We start from the raw sequence: 17,997 nt of genomic DNA on the forward strand, positions 1-17,997 counted from the left end.
TGGAGGGTACCTCCTGCGCATCCTTTTCTGATCTGCCAGCAGTCTTTATCCAAGAGCTTGGCCGCGCGGCGGGCTGCGCGCAAAGCGTGGAAGGGCTCATCTTCACCCGGTGACTCCGGCGGCGGAGGCGCGCTGGGCGTGCTCGTGAGCGACCAGCGAAAAGTTGTGCGCACTCTTGGTAGGAGGAAAGGGAGTGGAAACCAAGCGCGGGAGAGCGCAGGGGCAAGGCAGGGAGGGGGCGGGGTGGGGGACTGCTTACATGAATTTCCAAGTGGTAGACCTGCCTCTGAGCTCTGCCCAATGAGATCCGTCAGGGGAGGCACCCGGCTCACTTTTCCACATCACTTCACAGTTACATTTGGCAGGCAGGCGTGCTCGCAAGCCGGAGCGCTCGGCCCAGAATTAGTGGATGGATTTGGAATCTCCCTGCCTCCTCCAAGCTCCGCCACTGTCACTTTGGGCATAGACCTGAGCGTCAACACAGGAGCTGTACTTTTAGGCTGTGGACGCAGAACCCAGCGCGCCGGCTTCGCATCCCCGCATCAGGCTCCACAGCTCTGAGAGGCATGAACGCGACCCGGAGGAGACTACCCTGCGCGCGGGGATTCGTGGACATTAGCTGTTCTCGGGAACTGACCCCCAGCTCCTCCAGCCATTTATGAACCCAGAGTCTTGAGGCTTTTCCGCATCCCGGAGCCCGACCTGAGTAAGTACTATCCCCTATCCGCGTACGCCTCCAGGCGGGGAAGAGCCGAGGGGATTGCTTCCTTTAGGAATTCCCACGCGCCCTCACACACCATACGCACCTGGGGGATGAGGAACGCTAGCACTGATAACCCTCCGAGCCGCATCTCCTTTCGCGGCATCTGTAGCTGATGGGGTTGCCTTCTACCTAACCTGTTTTGCAAACTGCTCTCGGAGCCCCATTTTGCCCACCTCCAGTTCCCGCGCCACCCTTTCCTTCTTTGCGGTCGCTTGTCGGTTTCACCCTGGAGACGCAGGCAGGCGCTGCTGCAGCCGTGCGCCTTCACTGCGGGGTCGGTGCGGTGAAAGGGAAATACTCGCCTCCTGCCCAGAGGAGGCAGCGAGCTCGAGAGGAAAGCGCGTTGAGAGGCTAGAGAAGCAAGCAGGCTCCTTGTTTTCCGCATGTTCCCACCTCTTAGTCGTGGGAGGGCGACCTCCTCGGTTGGGCTGAGGGCTACCGCTCTGCTGCGAAAGCCCCAGCTCCAGGATTTTCCACAAGTGTCTGTTCCAGCCCGGGGGCGCGGTGCCAGCTGCAAACTTGCGGAGCTCCGGGGCCACCTAGCCACTCTGTAGTCATCAAGATGCTGCTCTGCACTGCCTTAGGACCCACAGACAGACAAGTCAGTAGCAGCAAGCCCGCATCCACAGCTCTCCCAAGCACCCAATGACTTCTCCCTATCCCAGAGCCCACAGTGCAGAGAGATTCGCAGTGATCTCGGTGCTTAGCTTCAGCCAACCCTGGGGGTCCAGCCGCGCCCCTGCCAGACAGGAGGCGAAAGGGACTCCTGGCTATGTTCCGCCAGCGTGGTAACAGGTTCATAAGAGACCTACCCTGGTTTCCTAAGGCTCTAGCCAAGCCTGGTAAACCGAGTAAACGTGATGCCTCCGATGCTGATACCAACAGGTATCCAACAATTCCTCCGATTTTTTTTTTCTTCTTCCTAAGACTAAAGCTTCACCTTGCCCAATGCTGTAAAATTCTCAAAACTTTTGTGGTGGTGGCCCCTTGCCTGAAGGTATACAATTTGAGACACGTCAGTGACTAGCCTGTTAGCCTCCTGAGCGGAGATGGCAGCTGTTAGCTTGGATGACTAAACGTAAGAAATCAAACAACATTAATTGTTTATTGTCGTAAACGCACAACATTAGTCTGTAATGGAAAATCAGGCTGGCAGCTGCTCACTTCATCTCCAATTAAAGGGCAGAGCTTATAACCAAGCAACTGGGAGGGAGAGGAGGCCTTTTCAACTTTGCCATGGTTTCTGAAGATTGCAAGCAGTTTCCTCTTTAGGGGGCACGGTCCCAACAATCCCTTTGCGCCCCGCAGCTGCTAACCAGATTAGCAGCTATTTTTTGCTCTGTATTTCAAAGAATGAGAAGAAGTCTAAGATAGTATGCAAGAGCGGTATCCTCTCACATCAGGGACCATCGCCAGGCAGATAGAGAAACTGGGATTGCCTGGGACCCGTTCAACATTCCTCTCCTCTTTTGTAACACTTTGACAGCCATCTGGATGCTTAAAAGCCCTCGCTAGACTGTCACCTCTGCCTTCATTATTTGAGCATTTCAACTGGAAAACTATATGTGCGAAAGAGATATTTATGTAAGATTTGAAAGTGGGATTTTCCATCCATTCAGTCTCGCTGCTGTACTTCACTGCATGCAAAATGAGCCTTGTCCTTTCTGCTAAACACCACTGAAATTTCTCCCTGGCTACAGCCTTCCATCTGCCTGTGTCCGGTTTTGCAGAGCTTTAGTCTGCGTGAGTGTGGGTGTGTGTGTAGGGTGTGTGTGTGTTTGTGCGCGCGTGCATGAGCGCGCATGTGTGTGTGTGTGTGTGTGTGTGTGTTTCTTCTACTGGGAAGACTTGTACCTTTGAAGGTTCCTTTCTGAGCCATACATTTTTCCCATCAAAGAGAGCTCTTCAAAATCGCGATGTGCAAATAGGTTTACTCACTTCCCTCTATGGCTGAAATTCTATAACTAGCCCCCTCATTAAATAATAAAAGAGATAGCAGCATTCTTTAAGTCAGCTTTAGCAGATGGAAAACTCCTTGTGACACAGTCATTTTCTGCTGCAAGAGTCGCACAGGACCTTTGAATCTTTGATATATACATTTCTCTCTTTCTTCATTTTTCTTCCCCCTCCCCCAATTCCCTGCCCCAGAAGAGGGTAAAGAGTTGAGAAAAACCCTGAAAAGAGAGGATCCATTCTGCCACTTCCAGGATGGCTTCATTCAGAATGGCTCCAGGCTGCCTAGACTTCTCATTCTGCTCCAAAGACTATGGCATGAGAGTAAAGTCAAGTGCTCATCATCACAAACTGGCTGAGATATTGGCTAAAAATTACTAAGACCTGTGCTATAATTCTCTCTATCAAACTTTTAAATCCCCCCAAGAATTTTTAAAAATTCTAACTCTTACTGTTATTTAAAAAGTGATTCTGCATTATCATGCATTGTCTCTAAAATCCCTCCAGACTCCAAATGTTTAAATCGCTGCACTCTAAAATGTAGCATAGCACTTCATGACTTCGCTTCTGGTGTAGAGGATGCGTTTATTAATGTTTTGATGCAGTTTAGATCTGGCTAAAAGGCAGAACGTTTTAGAGTAGCTCTTGCCTTACTTGCTGTATACATTTCAACTGTTACAGGGGAGGTGCCTGTATCCTGGATTAAAGTGTTTTATAACAGAGCAGCAAAGACATCATTCATCTCCTGAAACTCCTCGGTGGAGCACTGAGCATCACATACAGAGACAGTTGGAACATAAACTATACCAAAACTCCCCAAAGAACAAAGCAGTGTTAGATTGCTCAGCAGGCTAGATCCCCACCCCCACCCACCTTGAGAAAGTATTTATAAAGACTGGTCTGTGAATGTGCTTACAGCTCAAACTCAGTCCATGAAACCAGACAGATGTTTAAATTCTGTTGATCTTTGTTAGCCTAGAGGATGAGACTGTTGAAAGAAATCAAGGGAACTCCAAACAAAAAGGGTGTGATAGTTCTATTCAAGGAACTATAACTTGGGGCTTTGTTGTCCAGGTTTCTTTTATGGTTTATCAAAGAAGGAAAGAGAAGACAGATATATTAAAAGGTAGAGTCTCCTATTCAGATTCAGAAGACCTTGTCAAAGAACTATTCCAAGAAAAAAAAAAGTGAGTATTCCTTTGGTCAAAGATTGGTCTATTGTGGTGTGATCTTCATCCCAGACTGAAGAAAATTTTATTGTAAAGCCACAAGCTCTCTGTAAGTTAAACTGGCTTTCAGTTCATATTTCTTGCCAGTTTGCGAGCCCATCAGCAAGGTTTTTCTGCTTGAGACGCAAGTAGTTAGGTGCACGCAGCATAGACTTTTGATTGTAGGCACAGTTTAACATCAGAGAACATTCTTTAAAAACACTGTGCCCAGAGGTTCTGCTAGCACGTATTTCCATAATATTATATTTGTTACAAAGCTATTCAGAGAAGCAAAGAAAGAGATTAGAGTTTTCTTCTTTGCATTTTGGGTTTGGCACCTTTGTCATTCCCAGATGAAGTGGAGCTAACTCTACTCATTATCTTAAGGAACAGCTCCTTACTTTGGAGTATTTTATGTCTACCACAGGCTGCAGTCACAAACTGAGGCACATCCGTACAGTTCGCTCTCCTGTGGATTTCACAAACATAGAAATACACATACAACACATGAACAGATAGCTCATCAAAAGTATGCATAAAGAATTGATTAGTGGATCAGTTGAATTTAATCACCATTTCCTTGTCACTGCCTCTGACTTGAAGTTGTGTGATTTGTGTGGACAATTTGTCAGACTCCTATGATGATCAGTCTTTTAAGAAATATTGTCTGCAGGGCATTGAGGACACTGAGGATTTCACCTAGAATCTTTGCTGTAATTATTCTCTGGAACAATACTTTGCTTTTGATGGGCAAAGGCCACCATCTGATTTAGCAAGGCTTAATTATCCAAAGGATGTTAGTACTGTCTCCTTTCATTCTCCTTGAAACTTGAGCTTCACAGTTTATTTGTGCTGAGCTGTGGGTTCCTATCTCTGGAACCTACTTCAGATGTAACCATGAGCAGAAAATTAGCTGGACCTGGTAACTTCAAAAGGTCAGAAAAGAAATGAGTTCAAGGGATGCCATTTAGATTCCTCTCCCATATGTTGCTGCTGACTAAATCTCCATTGCCACTTCACAATATAACACTGATACCAATACTGTTTCCTTTTCTGTCATATCCCAAGCTTTTATTTCCTGAGTTTTAAATGTCATGAGCTAGTCCCTATCATAAACATCACTCACCTTCTTGCCTGTAAATGTCCTTTTTTAAAAGTTCTGCTTGTACGTAAAAAAATGTATAGATGTGATTTTCTGTATCTTTTAAAGAATGGATCATAAGGAAAAAACAACAACACTTGTATTTTCCCTTCCTGTTCCCATTGCTACGGACAGTTTTGGATGCTGAGGATGGCTGGTCCAGGGCCAAGTATTAAGAAATTACCAGGGACTCTGCTTCCCACTTTTCCTGAGCATTTTCATGACCAGGTTGCAGGGTAAACAATCATATGTAGAGTGTGATACCAGGGTAGATCTACTACAACTGTTTCTATGGAAATTTCATAAGCTCTCCTAAGTTTATTTTTAGACACAACTTTTCCCATTTAAAAACTGTCCATTTTATTCATGTTGCAAACATCAGTTTTCTTCTCCATTAAAAATAATTTTACAGGATATATGAATATAAAGTATGGTGTAGTTCAATGTGGTAAAACTGAAAGTGCAGCCCAGACTGGATTTGCATCGCAGGATGCTATTAAACTGTATGGCAGAATAGTTTTATTAGAGAAAGGGTTCTAATTGTCCAGTCACTGCGTGGGTAACTCAGAGTCTGTACTTTGAATGCTTCCAAGGGTATGTAAAAGTTTTTTTATTCATTATTTTCTCTCTCTCTCCCTCCCCCATTTTCTCTTCTTCCCACCTTCCCCCTTCTTCTCTCTTTCCACTCCTCCCTCCTTCCTGCCCTCTCTGTCACCCTTCCTCTTTCTTTGTCTCCCAGTTTTTTTGTTCCACTTAAATAGAATATTCAGTGTGTGAATATTCACTTTAACATTGTATGAATTATAGTCCGTATCTTAGGAAACAATGTTATCAATTTTGACTTACATTTATAAGATACCAGGTATCTTTTACATGCATAAGGGAAAATATGCACTGATAATTTTTTTTCTGGATGTATGTATTATAATTTTAGGCGTGTGAAAATACTTAGCAAATGGAATATATTTAAATGAAACATTAAATTGAGTATTTTGAACATTTCTTCTACAGCATCTAGTAAAAGGGTTATGTATATTTGCATCCTATTAACATTTAGAATAATGCTTATCTTACCTTCTTTCTTTCTAGGTAGAATATTGCATACAGTAAGACTATTTCATTCTTCATGTGAGATTAATGACTTAAAATAAGAAGATGGCAATAGTGACATAAATATCATGAGGTGATACGTTTTGTTTTATATAAGAAATCAAGTTTTTCAAAGTTGTCATAAAATTTATAAGGAGATAATCTCTCCTTTATTCAGCTCTTGCTGTCAGAGCTTAACATATAGCATTTAACTTTTTGCTCAACTATTTTTATCTTTAAAATAAAAAATTATTTTGTTAAAGTAATAAAATATACTTGTCTTTTTCGGGCTTTCAAATTTCATTAATAATACAGCTGAGCATCACACTGATCTTAGAATCCCTGTAAGCTATTCAATTACTGCCCATGCACTATATTTTTTGAGGTGATAACCCAATATTAGTATTTTCAAATTATTATTTTCTACCTCTATATCTGTCTATCCACCATCTGTGTATGTAGTTAAAGGAACAGTCTTGGGGATGGATTTTAAGCTGTAAAGTCTTTGGAACACAGAAGAATGACAGCGAGGTACATTTGTAATGGTGGTTGCTGCTCTATGTGACCTAATTGACAGTATCATGACTTGTTACTGGGACACTTGGCTGCATTTCAGATTTAGTATCACAAACTCTGCAGCCTTGGTGATAGCATGTAACTGATTTTCCCCATTTTCCCATTTTAGGAGTGAAAGATCTATTCATAATGTAGAACTAAATTTTCCTAAATATATTAGAAATAGGTTGTCAAATATCTTTGCGACAGATCACTATTACAACCCAACCTCTATTTAGCATTATTTCCCTCTTGTAAAAACACGTGACTTCAGTGTCTTTCTGGCTTTAGTAGGGAATGTCTACTTTCAGCATCCCCACAAGAATACAAGTGATTTGGAAAAGCAGAGAAGTTGCTGGCCATATTTTTAAATTAGTGGTTACACTTTGATCAAAAGTAAATAGCTTAAATTTGTCCCATGCTGTGTTTATATTTCACTCTTTCAGCAGAAAAGGGGAATGGAAAAAGGAAGGTCTGTGTGAACCACAAAGAAAAGAAAAACGATGTGGTCAGATAAGTGAAAGCGTAGCCTTTCACATGCCTTCACTCTGTGAAGCCATTGCATGGATTATATATTAACAGTAGGTAGTCAGCACATTTATAAAATGCTGGTGCTCTAACTTGGCCATGCCGTTTATAGATAAGAATGGGACAAAGTTATTCTATGAGTTAGGCAATCAATGTTACTTGGTAACTACTCAAAGAATTCTAACCTTAATTCTTGCAATTGCCAAGTTACACATTCAGGGCTTGGTGGGTGACTTTAATCCCAGAACTCTGGAGGCAGAGGCAGGTGGAACTCTCTGAGTTCCAGGCCAGCTTTGTCTACAAAGCCAGTTCAACACAGCCTGGGATCTGTTTTACCTCACATAGAGTAGCTGTCTCAGAAAACCAGCAAATAAGTTATTTTAATCTTTAAGGTGGGTGACCTGAAATGGAGCATCCATTCCTAACCCATTGTATGGATGTAAACTTCTTGGCACACATCTTATGCGTGATAGAACTGGTACACAGATAACTCCTGATTGGTTATCTTGGAGCTACTATAGCTATACCACAAAACCAAGCATTAAGAATAAGATATGCTCTGAGTGGCCACTATGATTCAAAAAGCCAATACTCTCCTCTTTTGTACACAAGTTCTTTGCACAGGGTTCATCCTGAAATGTTGTCTTAAAGGTAGCAAATGATGATTTGCTTCTAAACTAAAAATGATTTAGTCCAAATGGGAAGAGTAAGTGCCCATGTGTAACAGACAGGAGAGATGTTGTCATATGGTACCTATTGAGGACAATCTCAGTAACAGAATGCCTTAAGAAGGTCTCCCCAGAGCTGTGTCTCTAGCTGCATATGTAGCAGAGGATGGCCTAGTTAGCCATCGATAAGAGAGGCCCTTGGTATTGCAAAGATCATATGCCTCACAACAGGGGAATGTCAGGGCCAGAAAGCAGGAGTGGGTAGGTTGGGGAGCAGGGTGGGGGGGAGGGTATAGGGAGCTTTAGGGATAACATTTGAAATGTAAATGAAGAAGTTATTTAATTAAAATTGCCTTAAAATAAAAAGAAGGTCCAATAGAATAAATTCATTCTTAAATTCCTAACTAAACTTATGGCATCTATCTATCTATCTATCTATCTATCTATCTATCTATCTATCTATCTATCTATCTATCTATCTGAAAATTTCTCACGTGAATAATACACTCACTTTGCAAAGAAATAAGCTATTTATTTTCTTTCTTTATTTATTTATATGTACAAAGGTAAACACCAATTACAGAACTTAACAAAGACACAGCTTCGGGTAGAAAAAGAGCACTCCGTCAGTTACAGGGAAAAATGAAATTTGCAAGCACTTTGCTAGATAGTAAGGAGAAGCAAACAATCCACTTTGGGATAGATTGACATGAGTTATGATCTTAGACAAAAGCCCAGGGACCAGAATGATTGTGGCTGACCACAGCGATAAGCAAACACATTGGCAAATATATTTGTGTGTGTATAGGAAGTATTATTGAATCTTTTTCTACCGAAGTAATTTGGTTAGGAGTTCTGAACACTTTGGGAAAGTGAATGCCTTCCATTATTTATGTTTGAACACACACAAGGGTCTTTCCTTTCCACAATCCAAAAATTGTTCAGACCTGTTCAGCTTTAGTCACCCAGAGCTTGTTGAATTGTACTGGGCCACACATTGAATCATGTCCCCTGTGATCCTGAAATATCACTTTGAATTCAGTGTGCATTTACCTGTTTTGAAGCAAGCTGCTAATGGCTCTAAATTCAAGGTCAGAAACATTTTTAATAGAAACTCTCTGGTCCTGTATGTCATTTTGCTTCCATAAAATATTGTGGCCACTAAGACCAGTGGGTAATAAAAGCATAATTTCCTGTCAAACACAATAATTTGCTGAATTGAACCCTTAAGTGACTGATTTTCTTTTTGAAATGTTACTATCAGTGGATGGCTCCTTATTTGGGATTTTAATTCACATTGTTTATAAGATCAGTGATGTTATATGATTTTAATAATGACAATATGTCTGAGAATTGAGCACATTTGTCTTCAAGAAAATGTTGACACCTTCAGAATGACATCTGGCTATAACTAGAACTGCTATTAAACAGCGAGTGTGAATTAATGTCAGTTTGTAGGTCTTTTATCTAAATGAAGATACCTTCTTCTGGGATAATTTTAAAGACTTTCTAACTTGTAAAAATTCCAGAGAGACTAAAATCTATTCATATTGCTATTTGGGATTGGGCCAGTGGTATTATAATGAATCAGGTTGCTCAGCTGGGCATGTGCACTGTGGTTGGAAAATGTAAAAGTAAATTGATTTTTAACTCAATCGTTATAATCTTGTTTCATTTCTTCTAAGAAGCTTGTCTATGTAGCTACAATTCACAACACTTATTAATTCTGATAATAGCACCCTAACATTTTGTTGTATCTCAGGAATACCTATAAAGCAGTTTTCTGATGTAAGGAAAAGAGGAATATGTTCTGGGGCAGAGGTTCAAGCAGATAAAGATTACAGGTGCAAACATTTACAATCACATTTTTCTCATAGTGAAAGGTCACTATTACCTGGATGCATAGATGTGTGTGTGTGTGTGTGTGTGTGTGTTATTGCAAGAGCAGTAACCTGACTAGTTATTCCATTGTTGCATATAATAGGTAGGAGTACAGGATTATGAAAGACTATTTAGCCATTATTTTATAAAAGTTCATCTACCATAGCGCTTCCCCAAAGGCATATGTAGGTGTATATTCCTGTATATGACAGGTGATAGGCAAATATGTGAATGGTATTAAATGACTGAGAAGAAGGAGAAGTGACTATCTACGCATCACTGCAGTTTCCAGCACATGCTGAGGAACTGTGAACAAGTTGCTCTTTTAGAGTACTATGCTCTTCCACGTTAGGTCCTCATATGAGTAGCATCCACAGGCAAAAGAGCTTGTGGGAAATAAGAACCTCAGGATTCGTCTGAGACCACCAGGATTAGAGACAAAATGTTACTCAAATGCCCAGATAACTTTTATGCAGATTAAAGTTAGAGACAATCCCATGAGAACAATTCTAGAACTGACTCTTTGCTGGGCTTAACAGAGCTGATGGTTAAATTTTCAGTAACTGCCAAAGTTGATTAGTGACAGCTTTAGGAGCTTTGAAATTGTTCAGGATAAAGCAGCTCCATCAGGACAGTCAGAAACCAGTAGAATCCAGGAACTTGTTGTTTGTTTGTTTGTTTGTTTGTTTTGTTTTGAGAGCAGCAACTTCTTAGATTTTTCTTATTGAAAACATTTAGTATGATACTCTTTGTTCCTATTGCTTACCTATGCAATAGAATGAAAATTATAAAGTAGTAATGATACTTATATCAGAGGGCTAATTTGAAGTATAGATATCTGTGCTGTGTGTGTGTGTGTGTGTGTGTGTGTGTAGTCCCTATGATTTAATTTTACCCACTTTTTTAGTGTTGACTAATAATGCAATTTTTTAGATATGAATCCTTCTGTAAAGTAATATTAAATTTTATATCAAACAATTAACCTATGTATCTATGTATCCTGTGTATTTACTTGTCTGTGTATGTACATGTGTATCTATATCTATCTATCTATCTATCTATCTATCTATCTATCTATCTATCTATCTATCTATCTTTCTAACATTTGCCTGCCTAACCATTCATCTAAGTATTTTGGAGACAGGTTTTTAGCTATGTAGCCCTGTTTGACTTATGTATTTAAGACTGGTCTTATACTCACAGAGATCTGTCTGCTTATGTTTCCTTTATGAATGTTTAAAAATGTATGCCACCACACCCTTGCTTGATAATTCCTTTGTTATTATTGTTTGGGTTGTTTGTTTAATTTGTTGTTGTATGCTTCTTTTGAGAGAAAGTTTCTCTGTGTAGCCTTGGCTGTCCTGGGACTCTGTAGACCAGGCTTACCTTAACTCAGATATTTGCCTGCCTCTGCCTCTTGAGTGCTGGGATTAAAGATATGTGCCACCATCACCTGGATTTCTATTTTATATAAAAACAACTGAGGCAATTTCAGGAAAATATACGGGAAGTTCAAGAATTTGGTGGAAATAAAAAGACAATGAGATAGCACTTGAGTGTCTAAGTCACTGGAACTTATAGGCAATGTTGAGGGACCAAAGGTGGCTGAGAACGAATGTTCATTGTTTGGACTGATTTCCTCTGGAGCCATCCCATGCATTCATCAGCATCAGACTAATAATATTTCTCTTTCCTCTTAAACTTGAGAAATACCTACTCATCCTGTTAGACATCATATGTGCTTATTGCATAAACCCCTCACAGAAATCAAACACAACCTCTCTACAGAACCTATAGAAAACATGGCAAACTTTCTGATGTATGAGGTTGAGACCAGTATAAATTTGTTGAGCAAAACCTATTGAAGAGGTGATATTATAAGTACTAATCTGAAAATAAATGTAGATGCTGAATTATCAGAAACCCTTGTTTAGCTTTGGTTGTCTTGTTTTCATTGAATAGCTCATGTGACCTTTACAGTGGACCCATCTGAACACCTATTAATAGATAACACCTCTTCCAGGAAGCTCTCTTTAACATCACCAGGCAGGATGTTACATCTCTATGCCTCTAGCCTTCCTAACATTATACTTCTCCTAAAGTAGGTACCTGTGCTATTTGTGTTTCTTAGTCTTTGACAGCTGTATTTTTGGCTTTTTAAAGGTAGAAAGAAGAAGCTCTGACAGACTGGCTGTGCACACAAATAGTATATGTGCATCAAAAATTCATATGAAAGGAGGAGCCATGTGAAGAAAAAAAAGAATTTTAGACTTATGCTCCCTGAGTTCAAATAATGCTTCTGATTTTACTGAAGAAGTATGTAAATCACAAGATTTTTAATGAATCCCCCTGTCTCAATTTTGCACAGTAAGACAAAGTAGAAATTTTTACAGTTTTTTCTGATAATGAATACTATTTTTGACTATGTAATATTCTGCTATTAATGTATTTGTTCTCATTAATGAAGCTATAATATTTAAAAGCTATAGGGGTCAGTGATGGTTTTTCATCTGATTTTGGCCAACGTCTCTGACAGGTTACATACCATTATGAGAACAATTGACCAGTTTCTGGAAGGAAACTGTCTGGTATGGATTCAAACCAGAATTAACTGTCTAACTTTAAAGTCATTCAAGAGATTGTTGCAGATTGTGTAGTCTGACTAAAAGGACAAGAGCATGTGAGTTTATCCAAAAAAAAAAAAAAGAAAGAAAAAAAACCTCAGAATAAATCTGCTGGTTTTCTGATTGGCCTGACCCTTTAGTAAACAGTTGCAGAGCTAAAAACCATGAAGTCTGCAGTTCAAATTCCAAACATGTCAATAATAGAGGTTGTTCTCAATCCTACTTCTGTACCTATGGATTTCCTACCATACGCACATGGTTTCTGAGCATTTAGGTCCAATTGAGCTTGCAGTAGAGCAGGGTACACCTTGAGATTAAAAAAAAAATGTTCATTTTCTTTGAAAGAGTTTAGGGTTGAGGTGCCATGACTAGAGGATCAGCCCATCCCTCCCACCTCTCTGCCATCTTGGCCTCTCCAGCTTCATGCTTATCTTCCTGTTATATTACCTTCACCAGAACCAACTCCCAACTCCTTTTTTTTTTTTAAGATTTATTTATTTATTATATGTAAGTACACTGTAGCTGTCTTCAGACACTCCAGAAGAGGGCGCCAGATCTCGTTACGGATGGTTGTGAGCCACCATGTGGTTGCTGGGATTTGAACTCTGGACCTTCGGAAGAGCAGTCTGGTGCTCTTACCCACTGAGCCATCTCACCAGCCCCCCAACTCCTTTTCTTGGTCTCTCCAGCATCCTCTCCATCCTCAATCCTTTCTGCACTCCACAGCACCAACTCTATTCTTCCTTTTCTCTATGTCAACTCTGTCCTCCCCTCACCACCATCATCTACATTCATCTTCCAGTCAGTAGTCACTAACATTACCTTGATTCTCACCACTATCACTTTCAATTGTTCTTGACTTTTTGAGAATCACTTCCATCTTCCTTCCATCAGATCTCCACCCTGCTTCCATCCTGTTACATCAACCTTATGTTCATGCCCCATCCGTCTTGTTGTTAACATTAGTCCATCCTGATCATTCTCACCTTCATCTTCCCCCTACCCCACCTTTGCCAGCATCATCTTGTCCTGCAGCTTACTATCATCTTCGAGATGACTTCTCTACTCCCATCACTTTTTGTCTACCCTCACTGAAGAGTTTATAAGGGTTCAGTTCTGGATCGCTTGTCTTTCTTACTCAGGAAGAGACCATATTACTACTACTGACTATCTGGCTCAAGTAACCACCTCTATTACAACATTGAGAGTATTTTTCATGGTTCATGCTCTTCCTATGTGGTGGTTTTTAGCCATACACACTACCACTCTGTAAATTAAGTGTTATTGTGTAGCGATTAACATTGGTGAGAGGTCTGAAAGGGAAGAGAACTCAGTATTGTATTCATCTGACAGTGGTAGTAAATCGGGTAATCTAGAATTGAATCCCATACCTACTGACCTCTAGAACATACTGTCCAGTGTACCCCAATATTTCCTCAGATAGCTCCCCCTTCATGTCTAAGGGGAAGCAGCATGGCATACTCTGATCTTGTTGGAAATGTTTTTTAAGTAAATGAAGACAGACAACAAATATAATAAGGTTTACAAATCTTCACCATTGTCCATTTCAGTTTAAATTATCATATCTGAGGTCTCAATGCTCTGTGATAGAAGTGTGTATTAACTTGGGGGAGACTCTTCCTCTCTAATAATATAGTTTTTTTAAGGTCAGAAGAGACTGACCTGAGACCCTCTCCGCTGGGTTGCTTTCACACTGAAAGCTATTGAAATTTCTCTGTCTCCCAAATAGCTGCTCCTTGCATTGTTGCTCTGTGCATTCTCAGGGTTAGGTCTTTTTTTAGGTGTAAATCCCAATGTTGGGCTGAGCAGGATCATGCCTTAGGCCACCTAGTTAGTCCCCAAACCAAGGTGTTTACAGTAGAATTCCTGTCCCTTTCAGCTGGCTAAGGCCATTTGCCAGCCCAACCAATGTTATTAATGTCCTTGCTTTCACATTCTGGGCCAGAATGGAACCAGGGATCTAGAGGTGAAAGGTTTTCTCTCCTATTATGAATTCCCTCAGACAAACCGTCCCGGATAGTGTCCCCAGGAATTATTTTTCCACTTAATCTAATTCAGCCAGGCTTTTCTCAGGAATCTGCAGTGAACATCATTTCTTTAAAAATAATTTTTTGAGTGGGAAGAAACACATCATGCTATGCTGAAGGTAAGCAAAAAAATGCATTTGACACCTCAGGTAATAAGGATCCTCTTTCCCCCCTCTATCTATCTTTAAATTCCTTCCACTGAAAATTGTATTTTTACCATATTTCATTCCCAAAGGAGCTTTTCATCATTAAAACCTACCATTCAATGCTACATTTAGCTTAGGAGCATGGACACTGCCTTACTCATAGCACACAGACTGGACATTAGAGAAATCTCTCTGGATAAACTCTAATTTTTCCCCTTCATTAGTAGTATCTGGCATTAGTTGTGAACAGACCTTCCTGATTGCAACTGATAGTCAAGGCTATGAAACCTGTTGGGGTAAAAACCCACCCTTTCTTCATTTTTAATTTTTTAATTATGGCATTTAGTTACAGAAGGCCAGTTTCTTAAAAACGAAGTATGGGTTTTCTTGAACAAGTTCATACAGAGATACAGAGATACAAAACGGGCAGGGAGACAAGTTGTAGTTGACAGGCATCCCATGTAGCATTACAGAAAACATAAGGCTGGCGGGGGTGGGGGGATGCAGAGAATGAGAGAGAGAGAGAGAGAGAGAGAGAGAGAGAGAGAGAGAGAGATAGGGAGAGAGAGAGATAGGGGGAGAGAAAGATAGGGAGAGAGAGATAGGGAGAGGGAGAGATAGGGAGAGAGAAAGAGGGGGGAGGGGAGAGGGGGAGAGAGAGAGACAGAGAGAGAGACAGAGAGGGAGATAGAGTCAGAGACACAAAGAGACAGAGACACAGAGAGACACAGAGGGGGACAGAGAGAGACGGGAGGGAGGGGATTGACAGAAGAAGGAAGTGTCACTGATAAGTAGGGAAGATATTGTCTGTTTAGAATATCACTCTGTCATTTAAAGCAGGTTTTGGCAGGAGACTTGGCAATGGAATGAGTGCTAGTACCCAAATGATGTTTACATATAAATGAGTTTGTTAGCCTATTTGTTCTGGTTCCTTAGGTCCCCTTTCTGAACTCAAGAATTTGGGAACTTCTCATCCCCTATTCACTTTTATGTGTTTCTGCAAAGCGGAATTTGTCTTCAAACCAATAACTATGCACCCTTATCATTCTTTCTTCTTGTTTTTGCAGAAAACTTCAATGAAAAGGAAAGTCAATGGATCGTGGTCTTTGAAAAGCTGCTTAGACATGTCTGTTTCCCGGTTCTCTGAACACGTGGCAGAGCTGTAAGTAACTGCTTCGCAGTGCGTGATGAATTGGATGGCTTCAGACCCGAGGCAAAAAAAATAATTGTCTCATTTTCGTGCTGATTTGCTTAACTGGTGGGACCATGCCAGAAAGGCTAGCTGAGACGCTCGTGGACCTCTGGACTCCATTAATAATATTATGGATTACCCTCCCTTCTTGTGTATACACGGCTCCAATGAATCAGGCTCACGTTTTAACTACTGGATCCCCTTTGGAACTAAGCAGGCAGAGTGAAGACATGCGGATTTTGAGCCGCTCCAAAAGAGGCTGGGTTTGGAATCAAATGTTTGTCCTGGAAGAATTTTCTGGACCTGAACCGATTCTCGTTGGCCGGGTAAGCTTCATTTTTAAACTACCATTTCAGGGCCTGTTCCTGGTCTTTAAATGTTTCATTTCAGGCTCTCCACAGTTTGTTGTCACACTTAACTGTAAATCCTTTGGACCAGATGGTTAGTGAGCTAACCTGTTGGTTTCTTTAGCAATATGAATAATCCCACAGTTTAAAAACGTTCCTTTAGGAAATGTCAGTTTTCGCATCGCCGCCAGCCTAGCTTGCCCTTTTTCAAGAGACCACATGATACTTAGGTAATTCGTAAATAAGCAAACTGCATTCTCGTGGATGTGAGATCTCTTTACAATCCTTTTCTCTAGATTCTTGCATTTGGATCTTAGTAGTGGGAAGTTGTAGGCCATTTTGTCTGGTTTGAATTCCTATCATCGCAAATGTCAAATATGATTTTTCTCTTAAGGTTCTACACCCCAATTTTCAGTTAGATTTTTATTCTTTGAATTTCATTGATTGCCATTTCAGCACCTAGAAAAAAAAATGGAAACAATATTTGCAACACAAATGATGGGCAAGGCCTGGCTGTGACATCATAGAGCATCTCTTTAGTCACCCCCACGTGGAATCAAATGCATAGAAGGAAAATTCTAGTTCAGTAGTGAGTACCTGTGTTGGCCCGTGTGTGTTACTCTGTGTTTCCATTGATTTGTTAGCTTTGCAGTTTATCATGCAACCACAGGCCTGTGGCCCTCCAAAATTATATCGCAGCACTTCAAAGGCATGCGTGTGTTCAGTCCTCGGAATAATCTGTACGTTCTTGCTCATTATCATATTATCTATTATCATAGTTTGAATTCTAGTAAGGAGCTAAGGATCTAATCATGTTGGGAACATTGTTGCCTAACATGTAAGAAGCCCTGGACTTGGTGGTAAGGAATGATAATCCATTGGGGAGGGGGATCAGAAGTTCAAGGACACTTTACTACCAGGGTACCTGATAAGCAAGTTTTAAAACAGAAAAGTTTCCAAGTGGTTTTTTGTTTGTTTGTTTGTTTTTCTTTTTTCCTCTCACAGTGAACTGACAATGGCTGACTTTCCTGATAAGCCATGTGTAGAAGTGAATGGCATGTTCCTTTTCAAAAATTCAGTGACTGTAGCAGGACTGTAGTCTGAATGCCTTGCACCTCACTAGGCGCTTCTGGTTTCTTGCTGTGCTTTCTTGTCTTGCGGAACAATTGAGCCTCCTCAAGGCTTTCTTTTCTCAGGGGATTCACATGTTTAGTCTTACCTTGACACAAAAGGTGTGGAGATACTATGTGTTATTATACTTGGCTTGCTGGAGTTGAACATATATATGTACCAGGCACTGGAAATAGGCTCTTGGGAGTATCCTAACAAAGCAGAGATCTTTGCTATCAAAGATCTCACAATCTGGTTAATATTGACTGTTTACTAGGTATGAATTGCTATTACAAAAACACCTTGCTGGTAAAGACTTTTTGACTTTAACAATGGTTGATCATATAGGCATATGTGTATATGTGAGTCTATATATGTGCACAAACACTTATAAAATATATGCACTAAAGCAGACTTATAATCCCCTTTTCTTAAAATGGAAAAAAAAATCCACGAAAGATTTTCATGATATAAACTCTGGTAGCAGAAGTGAATTGAGGCTATTTATAGTGATAATGTATCCCATTACAGTGGCGGTTCCTGTACTTCACTGCAGAAATGTTAATGCAGTTGATTACAGGGTGCTGCCCTGGACCCCGCAGAGGTTGTTCCTTACTCTATAGTTTATGTGCTTTAATATGTTTCTAAAAATGGGTGAAGTTCTGAATTCCAAATCGCATCTAGTCCCGTTGATTCTGGATGCAGACGTCCTCATTAGCTTTATCACATGTATAAATGCACAAA

General features: G+C 40.6%; 1 protein-coding gene across 3 annotated transcripts in view; it reads left to right on the top strand.

Moving 5' to 3' along the window:
- Positions 1–267: 267 nt before the first annotated feature.
- Cdh8 (cadherin 8) overlaps positions 268–17,997 on the top strand; it is a 395,795-nt gene continuing 378,065 nt past the window's right edge. For all 3 annotated transcript variants that reach the window (XM_021169423.3, XM_021169421.3, XM_021169422.3), the window contains exons 1-2: positions 268–706; positions 15,672–16,122. In XM_021169423.3, coding sequence (XP_021025082.1) covers positions 15,871–16,122 — 252 coding nt within the window. In that variant the 5' untranslated portion in view covers positions 268–706; positions 15,672–15,870. The remainder of the gene's footprint in view (positions 707–15,671; positions 16,123–17,997) is intronic.

This window comes from Mus caroli, unplaced genomic scaffold, assembly GCF_978045245.1.
Source record: "Mus caroli unplaced genomic scaffold, Mus_caroli_1 scaffold_10, whole genome shotgun sequence".
NCBI classification, from domain to species: Eukaryota; Metazoa; Chordata; class Mammalia; order Rodentia; family Muridae; genus Mus; species Mus caroli.